This window comes from Eulemur rufifrons, chromosome 4 (genome assembly GCF_041146395.1).
Source record: "Eulemur rufifrons isolate Redbay chromosome 4, OSU_ERuf_1, whole genome shotgun sequence".
Classification (NCBI taxonomy): Eukaryota; Metazoa; Chordata; class Mammalia; order Primates; family Lemuridae; genus Eulemur; species Eulemur rufifrons.
Genome location: NC_090986.1, coordinates 84,337,355 through 84,355,590, shown reverse-complemented (window position 1 = coordinate 84,355,590; position 18,236 = coordinate 84,337,355). Strand labels below are relative to the sequence as shown.

The 18,236-nt window shown below is 60.2% G+C and overlaps 1 protein-coding gene across 1 annotated transcript in view; it reads left to right on the top strand.

Annotated features, from left to right (window-relative positions):
• The window catches only part of RASA3 (RAS p21 protein activator 3), an 87,895-nt gene that overhangs the window by 9,127 nt on the left and 60,532 nt on the right, over positions 1–18,236 (top strand). The window contains exon 2 of the mRNA XM_069467493.1: positions 16,202–16,319. Coding sequence (XP_069323594.1) covers positions 16,243–16,319 — 77 coding nt within the window. The 5' untranslated portion in view covers positions 16,202–16,242. The remainder of the gene's footprint in view (positions 1–16,201; positions 16,320–18,236) is intronic.

The window sequence follows — 18,236 nt, the reverse complement described above, 5'->3', positions numbered from 1 at the left end:
GTCTGTCCCCACGGCCCTTCCTGATGTTTGCTATTTTGTAAGTGTAAGAAATTCTCATTCTTAGGGCCACAACTTTTCTCTTATAGCTCATTGTTTCCCACCTGTCCTCTCAGGGGGCTGCGTGACGGGTGGAGTCCCCGATCCGTGACCTGCTGGGGAGCCCGAGACCAGCCCCGGCGCCACCGGCCGTGCCACTTGGAAACCGTGCCGGAGTTCAAGTGGGGGCGTCATTCCGGGGATAAACGTGAATCCTCTCAGATCTGTGTGCGAAGAAAACCTCAGAAAACGCTGGTGGTCAAGCTGTGACGAGTGGGAATACCAGGTTCCCTCTCCCCAGACGCAGGGAGTGGGGGCAGGACGGAGAGTCCCCACCGCCGCCGCCTCCGAGCAGGCTCCTGGGTTTCTGTGTGGGGCCTGCTTGGTGCCAACCGTGACATGGCCGCCTCCCTGCCCTGCAGCATCCCAGGGGACCCTGTCCTCTCCCGCCATGGCGGGTGCATGGCTTCTGCTTTTCCCTGGTTCTGGTGGTTCCACAGCGATTCCATCAAGGAGCCGCGGGGGGAGGTGATGTCCCGAAGGCCTTGGGGTGGTTTCCTGAGTCCCAGCTGGCCACGTCTGGGGCCTGTGGCATTCCTTTCTCTGCTCATCACTTCCTGCGGCCGCGGGCAGTGCTTGGACCCAGGAATGTGCCTGTGTGGATCCTCAGCGGAAATAACGGCCGTGTGGAGAGAAAAATACTTTTCTGTTTTGCCTGGGAACTTTCATTTTGAACTTTGTTTTGTTTTATGAAGTACGTCTCTGTGTTTCCTTCGGGGAAGCCTTTTCTGCCGTCCTAGTACCCTTCCTGGGCCCCAGAAACCTTCAGTGGAGAGAGTGGGGCCGGGCGTGCAGGGGGAGAGGGCACGGAAATGTCTCGTCCAGAGTAAATGTCCCTGATTTCTCCTCTCCAGACCCTCGTTCTGGCCCCTCCCCGGCGCTCCGCTGGCTCCCACCCCAGGCCGGGTGCCGCGGGCCTCGGGGCCTTGTGCACGTGTCGTAAGAACCTTGGTGTTTTCACAGCCGGACGCAGGTGCCGACTGTCGGCAGAGAAGGCTGGCGGGGCAGCCTGGTCGGTTAAGGCCAGCACAGACTGTGGACGGCCGCAGTGAGCCGCTCCCCAGAGCTAGTCCAGGCTTCAGTGGCACCGTGGCTTAAAAGTGGTGGCAGCATTGTTTTTCCAGTGAAATATTTCAGAACTATTTCAGATACTTTTCTATGGATCTGGTCTGGGAAGTGTCGTGAGGCTTGTAAACACGGTGTGCAGTGCGGTTTTGATTCTCCGTGTTCGGGTTCAGGGTACAGTTAGGATGGGACACAGTCCAGAGGCACTATGGGATAGATAACCTTTCAAGGTCACCAAGGAAAAGGCAGAGACATTCGGTTTTCCTTGATGTGTGCATCACAAACGCTGGTTCATAGAGTAAAGCTGTTTTTGATGCTTCCCCTCCTGGGTGTGCGGAGGCGGCGGTGGCTGTGTGGGTGGACACACCGGCAGGAGCCTCCCGGCCGGAGACCAGGCACGAGAGGTCCACGGTGAGAGGGAAACGTAGCCCTCGCCTTCCAAGGCTTTGCAGACTGAAGGAAAACTAAGACACATTCACCACGGGGTCGTATATTATGACAGTAACAACAGGAATGTTGACGTCCCTTGCAGGGGTGAGCTCTGCGCTGTGCTGAGAAAGGCTGAGATAACCTGGCCTGCCGGTCACCGCACAGGTGCTTCGTGTGTGTGTGTGTGTGTGTGTGTGTGGCTGCTCACCCCCCCCACCCCCCCACACACAGCTTGCTTCTGTTCACCCAGGGCGGGTACTTAGGTGGATACACTCACACACACACACACACACACACACACGCACACACACACCTGGGGGAGGTGGGGTGGGTGGGGTAGGTGCTGTTCAGCACCTGCCTGGCGCCTCCTGCCCCAAACGCCAGGGGTCCCAGGGCCGATGCCCTTGTGTAAGGGCGTTCCTGGACGACACAGTTTGGGGAGAGAAGACATTTGGAGACGCCTGTCGGGCACCCGTGAGCACCGAGGGTGTCTGGCCGCAGCTCACCGCACCTGTGCGAAGGTGCAGCACGACAGCCACGTGCTGGGGCAGAGAGCAGGTGGGGCTCGTGCACGTTGGCTGAGGACACTCCAGGGGCACCGACTGCGGAGGTGCTGCCTGGGAGTCTGGGGTGTGGGGCTGAGAGACAGGCACGAGGGACCACGGTCCACACCAGCTTACCAGCTGTGTGACCTCGGGCAGGTTACTCAACCTCTCTGTGCTCAATTTTGTTTTGTTTTGTTTTGTTTTTTTGAGACAAGTTCTCCCTGCGTTGCCCAGGCTGGACTGCGGTGGCTGATCACAGGTGTGATCACGGCTCACGGTAGCCGTGAACTCCTGGGCTCTGGCCGTCCTTCTGCCTCAGCCTCCTGAGTAGCTGGGACCACAGGCAGGTGCTGGGGTGGCCGGGAGGCGCGTGTGGAGGGAGGTGTCGTGCCTGGCGCAGAGCACGCTTGCCTGGCTATTCCCACAGGCCGAGCATCCGCGCCTGAAGTGCCCGGGACCAGAAGTGCTTCAGATTCCGGAACATTCATGTGGCGCTGACCGGTCAGATCCTGGTGGCAGGTCCGGCGCCCTCCAGCGCGGCCGAGAGGGCAGGGCCCACCCCAGCCCCCAGCTCCGCGGCCGTTTCCGCGACTGGCAGGAAAGACGCCTTGAGCTGTGGCTACACGGGGCGGGGAGGGCCGGCCCCGGCGCCAGCCCCCAGGCCCAGGGTTCCCGCCTGCCCGTCAGGGCCACAGCAGCCGCCGAGGGGACCCCGCAACGTCCCGGCCCGCACTGCAGGTGGGCCCTGCGCACACGCGTGCTGGTCAGTGTGTTTGGGTTTCTTCCGGCGTGCTCGTCGTGACTGTAAAGTGAAATATTAACCAGGAGGAACGATCTCATGCAAATGTGGCTTTACACGGACCGGCGGCCAGGAGGGTGGGCCGCTGCCGTGTCAGGCTGTTTCCCCGCGGGAGGCGGCCGGGGCCGAGCTGTCTGGCTTCTGCGCCCGTCGTCACTCGCGGCTTTTAGTGTAGTGACGACACGTTGGAGCCTGCGCACGGGGGACACTGGACAGCAGTGCCACCATGGGGCGTGGGCCGAGCCGGCAGCTGGAGCTGGTTCTCCTGTGCCAGCGGCGACCCTCTCGTCCTGGCGTCCCGTGGTCTCTCTGTGCCGGGTCTCGTGTGACAGGAAGTGGGCAACGAGGGATCAGTTGACCGCCTTGTGAGCTGCAGGAGGCCATCTTGTGACCAGCCCCTGCGCGCTAGGACAAGCCCGTCTGACCCACGCCGCCGGCCGCTCCAACCCCGGCGCCCTTGGCGCGAAGGTTCTGTTTCATTTGCTGACTTGCATCCAGCCCGACCTACGCCCGGCGGGCGGTGCCAGCACGTGGGGCAGGGAGGACGTCGGACCTGCAGGTTTGCGCCGAAACGTGCCCAGGTGTCGTTAATAGGGAAGAGCGGACAGAGGTTGGTAAAGAGTGAAGAAAAACAAGCTGCTTTTACAGCAAATTAAACCCATAACAGTGTTCGACTGCTTTGGGCCTGTGCGGTGTCAGGGCCAGACGAGCGTGAGGGGCTACTGGTTTGCAGGTGCGTGAGGGTCTGGGCCCACGTCGCACGGCTCGGCGAGCCAGGGCTGGTGTTTACGCGCCGGAGCTCGTGTGGCTGCCAGAGCTGGGCCTCGGGGGGCATCTGCTGATTAATTGCCGTCTCCCCTCCCCCTCCTCACCCCCAGTGTGCAAGGCTGAGATATCCCAGAGTTGTGTCCGAGACAGTTTTGGACTCAAGTCTAATAAAGGAAACCCCAGGGTAGAAAGTTAGCACGTGACAAGAAGAAATTCATTTTAAGCTCCGCAGATAAATGTGTGGTTTGTAGTATCGCATGTCGGCCTGTGGAGGGCGGGGGCTGCCCCCCTCGTCCAGGGGTCCCCGGCGCTGGGCGCAGACTCCGCTGGGCCCTGCTGCGTGCTGGATGACGACTCGCGGGCAGGTTCGTGGACAGGGCACACGCCAACAAACTCCGGTGTCAGCTGTTTTACGAGCTTGGAATTTAGGTGACAGATGCTGCCAATCTGGCTTTATTAGCACGTTAGTCAAAAGCAGCTTGGTTGTTCCAGACGAACTCAGCCGTGGCCTGCGTGGCACTCGAGACCCGTCCCCCACTCCACAGACACGGCAGCGCCGCGTGCTGGGCCGTCTCGGGGCACAGGGGTGTCTGCCTGTGTGCTGGGCCCACCCAGGAGCCGTGGTCCCTGCAGTCTCCGTGGGGGCAGGTGCCCAGGCCCGAGGCTGTGTCCCAGGACGGAGGGGGACGTGCCTCAGCACAGGCTTGATTCAGCCACACGGTCCCTGGAACACAGCCCGTGGGGAGGGGGCAGCGGGGGTTCTGGCTGAGTGCCCCTCGGTGGGGCCCTGCCATGCCCCGGACCCTGCCCAGGTTGGGAGAGCTTCCTGCCCACTCCGGCCGCCTGCGCCAGGGTGGCCTGGGCTTCTCTGCTGCCCGGAGGCCTCACTGCCGACCCGGGCTCCTCCCACCCTCCCTGTCCCTGCCTCCTCTGGCTCTGGGTTTGCTCCCTGCGGGGCAGGGCTGCTTCTCTGCTGCGGGTTATCCCTGGACCCCTTTGAGCCGAGAGCTGAGCCCGCAGCTGTCCCTGGGACCCTGGCATTCTCAGTCCGGGGTCTGGGAGCCCTGGCCGTGGGAGCGAGGCCTCTGTCCGGCTACGCGGAGTCCGGGTGTGCCGGGCAGGCAGCAGGCAGGGCACAGGTGCCCACCGGCCCGTCCGCTGTGCCGCACCCCTGCCCACGGCTCTCGCAGTGGGGCCGCCACCCGCGGCACCTCCGTCACCCGGGAGTTGTGAAGTGCAGGTGTCAGGGTCCTGCCCCAGAACACGCATCGGTGGCTCTGGGCTGGGGCTGGAGGCGTCGGTTCGGCAGGCCCCGCGGGGCTCGGCACGGCTGCCGAGGAGAACCCTGGTAAGTGTAAAGCGCCCGTGCTCTCAGAGCAGAGCTTTCCGAACCCACGTCCCGCGCAGGCTCCGGGCTGGAGTGCGGATCCGCCCGCCGGGGTCCTGGGCTGGACTCTCCGTGTGCTGTGCCGCCATCCTGTGGAACACGTGTTCCTGGAAAGGACTGGGGCGCAGCCACAGGGAGTGACGGGGTGATTTCCTTCCCAGTGTGAAGAGGAAAAACCCAGTTGAGTGGCGTGTGCCGCAAGGTCCAATTTCAGTAAGAAAGTTCCGGGCTCCCTCCCGTACGCAAGGACCTTTGCCTGAGAAAGGCTGGTGGTGAACACGCCAGAGGGTCTGCGCCAGGGCCGGCGGGCGAAGGCGGGAGGGACGGTCGGCCTTTCCCACCAGCAGCCACAGGGAGTAACTGCTGCAGGGAGCAGAGATCTCTTTGTGATTACAACGTTTTAAAACACAGAAAATGGGTTTTCTTTAAAATAAGACTTTTAATTTTAAACATACTCAGAGTTTTCTAAAAGGGACGCGGTTTATAGTTCACTTGCGATGGATTATCTGCCTGCTGTGGACCTGGCGGGGGGACAGGTGATCTTGTAGCGTGTGGCACAGTTCGGACCCGGCTGGTTTGGGAGTTAAACCAACACCGGTTAACTAGTGAAGTAACTGTGGTGATCACTCACCAGACAGATACTGAGCGCTCACTCTGGAGAGGGAGGCGCCCAATCGGAGTGGGATTTGTGAGTGAATTTGTAAATTTAAGCTAAATAAAATGGGCATTTATGCACAAGTTCTGAATTACATTGTCTCATTTTACATTTAAACTTAATTGACAAAAGTGCCTTTGTTATTACACATAATAATTTGGTTCTGTCAATATTTACCATAAAGGAAGGAATTGTTGGCAGAAGAGAAATTAGACCTGACATTTTAATTTAAAATAAATTAAATGCATCTCAGATGCTGTTACATTTGTAACTGTTTCTATTTAATCATAAACGTAACGCATGCTTTGTAGAAACTTTGGAAAAGCCAATTTGCATCTTCAAGCAGAGGAAAAGTGACTCATCCCCCTCCTGGGAGGTTTGTCTGTCCGCACTTCTGTTCCCCGCTCGTTCTCATGTCAGGTGTGCGTGTGCACTCGTGTGCGGTGTTAGACACACATGCATGAACATACATACGTCATCCTCAAAAATCACACCCAGGCTTTTACGTGTCACTGAGAGTTCTTTGCGAGGCTGCGGCGCGCTGTGGGTGCGGGCGCCCGGGTTTCTCCCAGCCCGACCCCGGCCTCCCCTCCCGTCCGGGCACCGTGGGGTCGGGCTGTCCTGCTCTGCCGCCCCCGTCTGCGCCCAGGGCCGGTGGGAGGCGCCCGGGTGTCGGACTCTCCCGTGGCTGGACGTGGTGTCTTTGCCCTGTGTCATGTGACCACGCTGAACACCGGTCTTTCATAAGCTCTGGGCTCGGCTGCCGCAGGGGTCAGCCGAGCGGTGGGTGCACAGGTGTCTCAGGCGTTTGGTGGCCGCTGGGGACGAGGCTGGAGCGCGTGGGAGTGGCGGGGCTTGGCCACCTTGCGTGGAGGTCGTCCTTCAGGCCCTGGCCACCCCCACCAGGAGGGCCTGAGCCCTCGTTCCCGGGTGGCGCCGACCGGCGGGGCCTGCCCTGCGTGGGCGCAGGACGCGGTCTCCGTCCCCGTGGGTCCTGGGGCAGGTGGATGAAAGAGCGTGTTCGTGGCCCCGCACGGAGGCCGGACCACGCGGTGGCCACTCCGCCCCGTGCAGGGGTCTGTCACGGCGGGGGACGCACGGGGACCGACGCCGCCCGGGCATGCGCGCTGGGAGCCTGACGTGCCTCTCGGCTGCCCAGTCCCGAGCCGTCACTGAGCAGGGAAAACCAAAGCCGCCGTGTGCCGTTTCCCCTGTTTTGAGAGATCGCATCTCCGGGCGGTGCGGGATCTCGGCTGTGGGTCCCTGGAGGGGACAGTGACCGCGGACGCTCTTTGTGGCCGGCCCCCCCTTGTGCCGCTGCGCCTGCCATGGCCGCCCCTCTGGGCCGCTGCCCTGACCACGGGGTCTGGCGAAGGGGCCCGTTTCTGCCGCCTGGAGGTTCTGCCCGGAAGGACCCCAGGGGCGGCGGCTGTGGGCGCGGTGCCTGTGCCGCGGGGGCTGCGGCGGCCCGTGTCCCGTGGGCGCAGCGTGTGCTCCGAGCTGTGCCCGCCGGGGACCTGGCGCGAGGCTGGGGCTGCGGGGCGGGGGGCGGCCGGGGGAGCCAGTGCGCGCTGAGTTTCTTCTTTGGGTGATGAAAATTCTTTGGAATTGACGATGATGGTCGTTCAACTCTGTGAATATACTAAGAGGATGAGTTAACTGTATGGTATGTGAATTATATGTCAATAAAAAATGATGATTGCAAAAAAATCCCCCAGTTATTCACCTTCTCCGGATGATAGGGAGCCAGTTCCTTATTTGAAAACCCAGTAAATTCGGGGGAGAATCAAGTGTTTCCCTGACTTCCTTGTGGGAGCTTCACCGGTGGGTCACAGGGCGGCACCTTCTCATCATAGGGCGGTTCCAGCCTGTACCTGAGAGTGAGGGAAGAACCAGAACAGCACCGTCTTCCAGCCCCTGATGGATTGACAGGTACGAGCACGTGCTGCGTGGCCTCACACGGCATGTGAGAACAGGCAGAGCTGGTGGGTGGTCGTGGGGCTCCGAGGCGTGCGGAGCCTGGGGCAGGAAGGGACGACGGGATGCTGGAGGCCTGGGGCCCCCGAGCCGTGGTCTTGGCGACCCTTACACTGCCGTGCACGTGTGTCAGAATTCACTGGGCTGTATTTACTGAATGTATGTTACAGCCCAACCAAAGGTGTAAATAAAAATAATAAAATTAAATATAAACTCCCCCAAAAGTATTTATTGACACCCTTTCCTGCTCCAAGCAAGGATGCCGGCGGAGCGTGGCGCCTGTGCCGTGAGCAGTCGCGGTTGCCAGCACCGGCCTCCGCGGATGCCCGGGTAACCACTTTAAAAAAAAAAGCTGTAAAATACACACGACGTAAAATTCACTGTTCTAGCAATTCTGACGTGCACATTTACCGGCAGTCCGTGCTCGCGCACGGTTTCGCAGCCGTCTTCTCTCTCTCCACGCGGGACTCTGTGACGCCCCAGAAGAGCAGCCTGTGCCCTTCGATCACCCCATCCCCCCCCCCCCTGCAGCCACTAACCACACGTCACACGTCTGCCAGTTCACGTGTTCGTAGACGTTGGATCGTTTCCACCTTTGAGTGTTGTGAGCCTTCGACTGTGTTTTTGTGTGAATTCCTGCTTTCAGTTCTTGTGAGATATGCCTGGGAGTGGTATTGCTGGACCACATGGTAGCTCTGTTTAAATTGCCGACTAGCAGAACAGAAGGGAACCGGTCACCTCCCCTCCAGTGACAAGGATTCTCACCCGTCCACAGCCACGTCTCCGTGGAGGAGCCTCAAGATCCAGACGTCACTGTCAGTCCACAGCACAAGGAACGTTGGGGAACTAGGACCTCCCCAAATGCACAGAACAAGGTGTCAGAGAACAGCCCAAGAGTGGTGGAGACGTGTGATCTCTCAGACAAAGAATTCAAAACAGCTGTTTTAAGGAAGCCCAGCAAACTTCAATAAAACATAGAGAATCAATTCTGAAATTTATCAGAGAAATTTAACATGCAAATTGAAATAATAATAAAAAACCCCAGAAATCCTGGACTTGAAAAACCCGAAGACTCCACTAAAAACTCTTAGAACTGATGGACAAACTCAGTAAGGTTGCAGGATACAAAGTCACATACGAAAGCCAGGAGCGTTTCTCTATGCTAACAGCAAACAATGTGAACAAGAAATCAAGAAAGCAACCTCATTTATAATCGCTACAAAGACATAGCTAGGAACAAATATGACCAAAGCGGTGAAAGATTGCTACAAGGAAAACTATAAAATACCGATGAAAGAAATTGAAGAGGAAACAAAAAAACGGGCAGATGCCCTAAGCCCTTGGACTGGAGGTTGATGCTGTCGAAACGCCGCGGCACCCAGAGCCGCGTGCTGAACCCGCCGAGGAGCCGCCAGGCTGTTCCCGCCGCGTCACAACTTGCCGGCCGCACACGGCGGCTCCAGCCTCCACACACGCCGCCAGGACTCGCTACTTTCCTTCCAAATTACAGCCACCCCGTGGGGGTGAGGTGGGACCTCATTGTGCTTTCGATTTCCCTTTTTCTAATGACCAGTAAAGTTGTCAATTTGTATACTTTCTTGGGAGAAATGTCTGTTCAGGCCCTTTGGCCATTTGTAAATTGGATGATTTGTCTCTGTGTTGCGGAGCTGCAAGAGCCCTGTATGTGTTCCGGTGCCAGACCCTCACCAGACACGCAGTTTGCACGAGTCTTCTGCCACTCTGGTGGTGACTTCCCTACTCGGCCTGGCCATGCCTGAGACTTCTGCTAAGACCTCAAGAGCTGCCGTCTGTTCCTCTCCGGGCACACAGGCTTCCTGTTGTCACGAGGAAAGGAGAAGAGGACTCAGCTGACAGTGGGGGGGCCGCCCAGCTCTGTGGGGTCCTGGTGCTGCGCTCAGGGGCCACTTCCCGCCCAGGGCCCCCGCGCTTGGCCGCGGTCGCGCCACTGGTGTGCGGGGCGGCTGGACGGCTCTCGCCTGCCTCCTGTGCTGCTCCCTGGCCTCTGGCTGCCAAGAGCAAGGCAGAGGAGCACGGGATTGTGGTGGTCTGCAAGGAGGGAGCGGCCTGTCCGCTTCCTGCAAGTGGGCGCGGACTGCGGGGGCCCCCGGCCACGTCGGCCTCCTCACAGGTGCCGTGGCAGGCGCTGCCTGTGCGTGTTCACAGACGTCACGCTCACGCCTGTGGGAGCGCACGTGGACAGAGAGTCTCACGGCAGGCTGACCGCAGGCTCCCTGCCTTCCCCCTCGGGGAGACCCCAGAGGTCCAAGACCACAGAGCGCACAGCCTGAGAAACGAGGCCTGTTGTGCAATCGGCCAACGGCAGGGGTGACAAGTTGCATGTGAGAAGTTCAGGCTTTGGTCGGGACGGCCTCTCAGGGTCCCCTCTGGCCCCAGAGTAACAGGAAAGATGTCTGATCCCACGCGAGCATTTTAATCATGGGCTGGGGACACTTTATGGTGTATCTAAAAGCATTTAGGCAGTTTTCCCCGTGAGTCAGATGAAGTCTTTCTAGAATTCAGTGTTTTTTTAGGTGTCTGAAGGGCAGGTTCTGAGGAAGAAAACGATTTTTCTAATCTTTTGTGAACATCCAAGAAATTTTCTTCCCCCAGTTCAAGCCAGGGCCGGTTCAGAGAACGGCGTGGGGAAGGGAGGAGAAGCAGCGGTGCCCACGTACGGCGGGCGGGAGGCGCAGGGTGCAGCGTGCGCTGGGGGTTTCTGAGAAGCAAACCGCGGTGTCCGAGGAGAAGGTTTCTCCCCCCAGGTCGGGAGCGCCGTGTCGCGTTCTTGCTGCTGACCGCCAGGAGTCCCTGCAGCCCCTCCCGAACTCCGTGTTTTCCAGATTGTCTTTCTTTCTGGACTCCAAAATGACAGTTAGTGCAAGATATGAAGACGTTTTTGCTGTTCACGTACAGAAACAGCAGGTCCTAAATCGGCCGTGACTCGGCCGTGGCCTTCTCACCAGGAAGGGCCTGTGGGGAGGTGCGTGGACCCCGCGGCGCCGGGCGAGGGCTCAGCCCCCGCGGGACCCGCCGGTGCGGGGTGTGCTCAGTCAGTCGGCCACTGCCGGAGAAGTCAGGATTTTGACAACAGATGATTCTGCTCCCCGTGGCTGTGGCTCCGGGCGGGGCCGGCTGGTGGGGACTTTCTGCTGGGACCCGCCCCCTGTCTCGGGAGGAGGGAGAGGACGGAGGAGGGTGGGCATGAGACGGGAACCCCGCAGGAGGAGCTCTTGGCAACGCAGAGGGTGAGAAACACAAACGTCCCATTTTCACCTGTCTGCCTGGCGAGGACCCACAGTTCCGTGGCCCAGCACGAGCCCAGGGTACGGGGCGCAGTGTGGCGTGAGTGCAGATTGCTGTGATACTACGGGAGCGGTTGGCAATGTGATCAATGTGTATGAAAAGTACGAGTTACCTCTTCTGCCAGAAATTCCGGTTCAAGGCCTTCAGTGTTTATCATACAGAGATGGAACCTGTGTCTGTGTGCACCGTGGAGCACTTACAGCCATGAGAACGAGTTAATTGCTTTTGCAACATTCGGGATGGAGCTGGAGACCATCGTCCTAAGCGAAGTGTCACAGGGATGGAAACACACGCACCACACGTGCTCACTGTTGATGTGGAACCGACCGGTCGGCACTCGCGCACAGGCGGAAGTGAAACCAGGCGGGAGTCGTGCAGGTGGGGGCGGGGATGAAGTCACACCTGACGGCACAGCGATCCCCAGCTGCGTGACGGGCGCACTTGTGACTTTGACTCGAGCAGTACAGAAGCAAACACGTGACCAGAACATTCGTGCCCCCGTAATATTCTGAAATAAAAAAAAAAAGAAGTTGAATCGGCACAAAGCAAGTCACTGCAGTGTTCTGGCCGATGCAAAAGGCAGAATGGCCAGGCGCCGTCACGGGGGCTGAGCGGCGGCGTCGCTCAGTGAGCTGTGCCGTCGGGAAACGGGCTGTTCTCAACACCCCGTGGTCTCAGCGTCGTCTTAAGTGTTCTCCACACAAGGTTGGGCCAGTTACGCCTGCCGACGGGGCCGGTCCCAGCGTCATCGTGATGTCGTAAGGGACATTCTGTGGGGTGAAGATATTTAGAATCAAGCTATAAAAAATAGGTGAGACAATTACAGGACAGAATGACAGTGTCAGATCCTCCACAATGCCAACAGCAGAGATGGCCGGGAGGTGAGGGACCCGTGTGTCCCCAGCCCTTCGTCTTTCACAGCAGATTATTATTATTATTATTTTTTGAGACAGAGTCTCACTCTGTTGCCTGGGCTAGAGTGAGTGCCGTGGCGTCAGCCTAGCTCACAGCAACCTCAAACTCCTGAGCTCAAGGGATCCTCCTGTCTCAGCCTCCCGAGTAGCTGGGACTACAGGCTTGCGCCACCATGCCCGGCTAATTTTTTCTATATATATATTTTAGTTGGCCAGATAATTTCTATTTTTAGTGGAGATGGGGTCTGGCTCTTGCTCAGGCTGGTCTCGAACTGCTGACCTCAAGCGATCCTCCTGCCTCGGCCTTCCAGAGTGCTGGGATTACAGGCGTGAGCCACTGCGCCCGGTCTTCACAGCAGATTTTACATTGACAAGCCCAGGGACAGCAGTGAGACTGTCATTTGAGGGTGTGACACTTGCTGGAAGAACAAGGAGCAGAACTCGGTGGCTGTGGCCATTTCTGGAGGGCCGGTGGGGGCTCCAGGGAGACCCGTGTTTTCATCCTGGACCACTACAGCTGGAGGTTTTCTGCGATGCATTCCTGGGGCTACACAGACATGTTTACATAGTAAAAACATTTCGTAGGGAAACCTACACAAGCAGGATGTTCCCACCCCCTACCCCTCCACGTGAGGGTCTGCGCCGGAGTCAGGTCAGGGCCCAGAACCCCTCGACTCTTCCCGAGAAAAAGGGAACTGTTGTTCGTGCCCAGCCCTGACGACGCCAGGGGAAGCAGAGGGTCTCGCTCACACACCGGCACCTCTGCGCCTGCCGCGGGGAGGCCCGTCCCGCTCCAGGGCGGCGGGCGGGTAAATGCAGAGTCTCCCACGCTGGGCGTCGCGAGGAGCAAGCCTGTGCCCTGTGCTGGTGGTGGGGGGGGGCTCGGCCTGTTCCCTCCAGAGACGGTTTCTTTATCTGCCTGGTCTTTTGCCAGAAATGGTAACTGCCTGGGGCTGTTGCCAACATCACTTCCCCCCTGTTTTGCCATCATAAAAAAAAATAAAGGTGGACATTTCTGTACTCACAGTAAAGGCACAGTCGGGAACAGACAGCAGCTCGAGCTGCGGGGACGGGGAGGCCGGTGGCCCTGGCGCTGCCAGCGGCTCGGCCCCGGGGGCAGCTCGGCAGTCCCTCGAGGGGGTGGGCGCTGAGCTGCCTGTGACCTGCGGCCCCACTCCCACGCGCAGTCGAGAGAAGTGAAAGCAGGTTCACCCCGAAACCTGCGCACGGAGGCCACGGCGGCGCTGTTCTCACTGGCCGGGAGCTGGAAACGGCGCAGACGCCGCCCGCGCTGAAGGAATGAGCAAATTGCGCTGCGTTCGCACAAGGGAGCGTGAACCGGCTGGGAAAAGGCTGATGTGTGATTCCTGCCCCAGCGTGGACGAACCGTGACGACGCCGTGCTCAGTGGAAGAAGCCGGTCACAGAAGGCCACACGCAGCATTAATGCTGTATGACTCCATCTGTATGAATGTCCGGAGCAGGCGACTCCACGGGGACAGAAAGCAGACCAGAGTCCAGGGCCTGGGGGAGGGGGCGCGGCAGGACCCCACTCGGGGGCAGGGCCTAGGGGAGGGGGCGTGGCAGGGCCTGGGGAGGGGGCGTGGCAGGACCCCACTCGGGGGCAGGGCCTAGGGGAGGGGGCGTGGCAGGACCCCACTCGGGGGCAGGGCCTAGGGGAGGGGGCGTGGCAGGACCCCACTCTAGGGGGCAGGGCCTAGGGGAGGGGGCGTGGCAGGACCCCACTCTAGGGGGCAGGGCCTGGGGGAGGGGGCGCGGCAGGACCCCACTCGTGGGGGCAGGGCCTGGGGGAGGGGGCGCGGCAGGACCCCACTCTCGGGGGCTTGTGCTACAGGGTGGGGTGTTGCCTAGGCCTGAGAATATGCTGAACGCCATGAGTTGTGTGGTGTGCAAATACTCTCCCAATCCACACACACACACACACACACACACGTGTTCTCAACACGTTTATTGCAGGCTGTGCGCACGTGTGGGGCTGGTGTCCGCGGTGGGGCCAGCCCAGGCACCTCCCCATGTCCGGCTGCCTCCTGGCCACGGCTGGGAGGTGTCCAGGCTGGGCCCGCGTGGACCGTTGGGCCAGACTGCGTCTGTCTCTCTCCGAGCTTCCCGGGCCCCCCAGGTTGCTGTCCAGCTGCTCAGGGATCCCAGCCTCACTGCCCTTGGGTGCAGGGAGGGCAGCTTTTACTCAAATCCTCCTCCTCAGGCTTCTGGAAGCTTCTGCTGTATCCTCACCTCAGTTTTCTGCAGCTTCTTCTTAACCTCAGAACACTCCTACCATCTCTGTCTTGTGTGTTCTCTACTCTGCTACCTTGAAATTCTCATTCCCACCCCTTTAATGATAACCTGTTAGAAATTGCTGTGCAGTGATCCAAAAACAAAGCCTAAAACAGCAGGAGGCTTGGGGGACCCTGTGGGAGGGGGAGGAAGCAGAGTCCTCACGGGGGTTTTATTACTTACGAGTCAAGTTGCTTAGTAATTGCGATGTCACACACGGTGACATTTTCAATCCCTATTTATTGATATTTCTCACGCGTCTTCTCTCCTTTGCGTTCCAGATGCTTGTTCGTTGATTTTCGTAGCCAGGTACCATTGCACCTGTGAGAATTCGCCTGGGAGTTTGCGCATGCAAATCTGGCAAGTGCCAGCCGCAAACCAGGGGGCGCAGAGTGTGGCTCTCTGGGGGCTTCGTGGCACTCCCGACCCTCTCCCTTCTGTGGGGGTTCACACTTTCCGAGGGACACAGACTATTTCAGGCGACGCAGACCCGTGCTGTGGGAGCTCGCGTGGGGGGAGCGCGCGGGCTGGGCTGACACCCAGGGCTGCGCCGGGCGTGTGTGGTCCGTGCGGCGTGAGCAGAAACCCTGCCCGGGGTGCCCGGCACCGAGTTGGGTTGTCAGAAAACAAAGCCAATCGCACAGTGGTGTTTTTTTTTTTTTTTAAATCTAGAGGCATGTTAATCGTTTACATTCCAAAGCAGCATCCATTCATCACGTGGCCCCTGCAGGCATGTTTCAGGCGTGTGCGTGTGAACATGACACACACGGCCCGCTGTCCCGGTGAGCAGTCACAGCAGCATCACTGACACGTAGCGTTTGAAATGCGCCGAAACCTCGCTCGGGCGTCACACGTTTCGCTCGCCCGTCTAGGTGTGGCCACTCGCGACTCTACGCCCGATCGGGAGAAAGCGGAGGCCCCGGGAGGCCACGCGGCGTGTGCCGTCGCCGGGCGCGGGTGCTGGGCCTGCTCCGGTCTCTGCTCACTCTCGGTCCGCGATGCCGGGCGGCCGCTGGGGCTCGCTGGTGCTTCCAGCAGGGGGCGCTGGCAGCGGGGCTTTGCCGCGACCTCTGGACAGACCCAGCCGAGTGTGGGGCCGTGACGTCGCGGGCACTTGGCGGGGCCAGCGGGCACCGGCTGCCTGGACACTCCCTGCGTCGTCTGCACGCGTGTTTGGACGCTTCCCGGCGACTGCAGGAAGGGGCTTGCGGGAGGGAGAGGGACCCTGGCCAGGACCCCCCAGGGCTGCCCTCCCCGCCGGCAGGTGGCTCTGAGCCTGGAATAGCTGGAGCCCCGGTTCCATCTCGTTGGTGAGGAGCAGCCTGCTCTTTAGTCACTGCCCCGACTGTCACCCGGTGCTGCAAAATCCAAGATAAAAGGGACCCGGGGGACGAGCAGAGAAGCGGCAGGTAGAAAATGCACACGAGCGTTGCTCGGCCTGCTCCCCCGTGGTGCCCCGAGGACGCTGCGCTGGGTGACACCCGCAGGACAGGAGGGGACGGTGGTGCCGGGCTGGGCGGGGGGCTGGGCTCGGGCTGGGCGGGAAGGTCGGGAGAGGACGGTGGTGACGGCTGTGCGGAGACAGGCGCACCTGGCGCTGCTGAACTTACGCTCAGAAACGGGTGAGGCGGCCAACTTCATGTGACGTGTATTTTACCACACTCAAAAAATTAAAGGGCCTAATGTGGGTAGAAACTCCAAGGCAGACAGGTCCCCGCTTTGCTCCCTCTGTCCTAGAGGTTGGCGTGTTAGTTTGCGTGTTAGTTTGCGTGTCAGCGGCACGTGTGGTGTTCGGGAGAACCCAGGCTGCCTGTGGCGCGGTGAGCGTGGGGTGGTGGGAGCAGGCGCAGCCCTGTGACGTGAGCCTGGCGTTTGGACACGGGTCTGACTGGCAGGGCGACCAGACGCTTCCCTGCTAACGATGACATGTGTTTCCTTTGCTTTTTAGGTGAAGCCAAAAACCTTCCCTCCTACCCGGGGCCAAACAAGATGAGGGACTGTTACTGCACCGTGAACCTCGACCAGGAGGAGGTTTTCAGGACCAAAATCGTGGAAAAGTCGCTCTGGTAATGTCCCCTCACCTTTCTGACACTGGTACGGTTTTCCTCTCCTGTGTGGGAAGGATCCTGCCCACGCGTGTGTCTCGCCATTTTCCACGTTGCCGTGTCTGAGCGTGGAAGGGGAAGCGCTTGCCGGGCTCCGGCTTGCGGGACAGCGGGGGTCCCGCTCCGTCCGGGTGTGGCCTCTGACCACCCTGACTCCAGGGCTCCCTCACCCTCCTTCACCCTCACCCTCCTCGCCCTCCTCACCCTCACCCTCCTCGCCCTCGCCCTCCTCACCTTCGCCCTCCTCACCTTCGCCCTCCTCACCCTTGCCCTCCTCACCCTCACCCTCCTCGCCCTCCTCACCCTCGCCCTCCTCTCCCCCACCCTCCTCACCCTCGCCCTCCTCACCCTCACCCCTGTCACCCTCCTCACCCTCATCCTCCTCGCCCTCGCCCTCCTCGCCCTCACCCTCCTCACCCTCACCCCTGTCACCCTCCTCACCCTCACCCTCCTCGCCCTCACCCTCCTCACCCTCCTCACCCTCGCCCTCCTCTCCCCCACCCTCCTCACCCTCGCCCTCCTCACCCTCACCCTCCTCACCCTCGCCCTCCTCGCCCTCACCCTCCTCGCCCTCCTCACCCTCGCCCTCCTCTCCCCCACCCTCCTCACCCTCATCCTCCTCGCCCTCACCCTCCTCACCCTCGCCCTCCTCGCCCTCACCCTCCTCGCCCTCCTCACCCTCGCCCTCCTCTCCCCCACCCTCCTCACCCTCATCCTCCTCGCCCTCCTCACCCTCGCCCTCCTCTCCCCCACCCTCCTCACCCTCGCCCTCCTCACCCTCACCCCTGTCACCCTCCTCACCCTCACCCTCCTCGCCCTCCTCACCCTCGCCCTCACCCTCATTTTGGTTCAAGACCCTCGTCTTAAAGTCGGTGAGTTTGTGTACACCGGGGCTGCTCCCCTTTGGCTTGTGGAGACGGATGCTGACCCCGGGGTGTCCGTGGTGGCACTGACGTTTCCACTAAGCTCTGGAGGTGCTGGAATCCTCACTGGACGGGCGCAGGCTCGGCCACGCAGGGAGGCGACAGTGTGTGCCGGGCAGGAGAGGAGCAGAGGGAGCTGTGCCGTGGAGGCGTGTCGGGAGGCGGGGTGGGATCCGTGGCTGGTGTCAGGGCGGGGCTGGCGTCTTGTGAGAGCCGTTTACGGTGAAGTGGCGGCCGGGTCAAATAAGACATCTCTGCGCAGCTGGTGCCCGACCTGCAGGGCTAGAATCGTGGGCTGTGTGATTTCACCAAACAGCTCTGTTGACTCAGAGAACGTTTTTAGCAGATGAATTACATCCTTGCATATTGCGGCTTCTCAGAGGGACGGAACACCTTTTTCTTCTTTCTTCTTTAAAAAGAGATGGGGTCTCACTGTGTTGTCCCGGCTGGGCTGCAGCAGCCCAATCACGTAACAGCTCCCGGCAGCCTGAAGCCTCCCCGCCTCAGCCTCCCTGAGTGCCGGGACTACAGGCGTGAGCCCCCGCGCCCGGCCCGAGCAACACGCTCCGATGCCTCAGTGAATTCAACTCTGGAAAACTGCTGGGCTCCCCTGCCCTGCTGGGTCTGCGCTGTGGCTGCTCTGGAGCTTCCGGTTCCCTCCAGGACGGCCTCCCACGGCCCGAGTAGTATCGTCGTTTGCGTTACTTTAATGCATCCTCCAGGATCTCTGAAATAGTCTGTCAAAGATAATTAAAGCCTGAGGAGTGTGGCCAGGGTCCAGCCTGGCTTTGCGGGGTGTCTGTCCGGGCTGCGTGAGGACGCTGGGGGGTGCGCGTCCTACTCAAGGAAGACGGAAGAAGTGTGGCTGTGCCCCTGGGGTTACTTCCGGCTTCGCTTGAGCAGAAGCCTCCATTTCCACGGTCTGCGACCCGCTGTGTCTGCAAGGCCGGGGCTC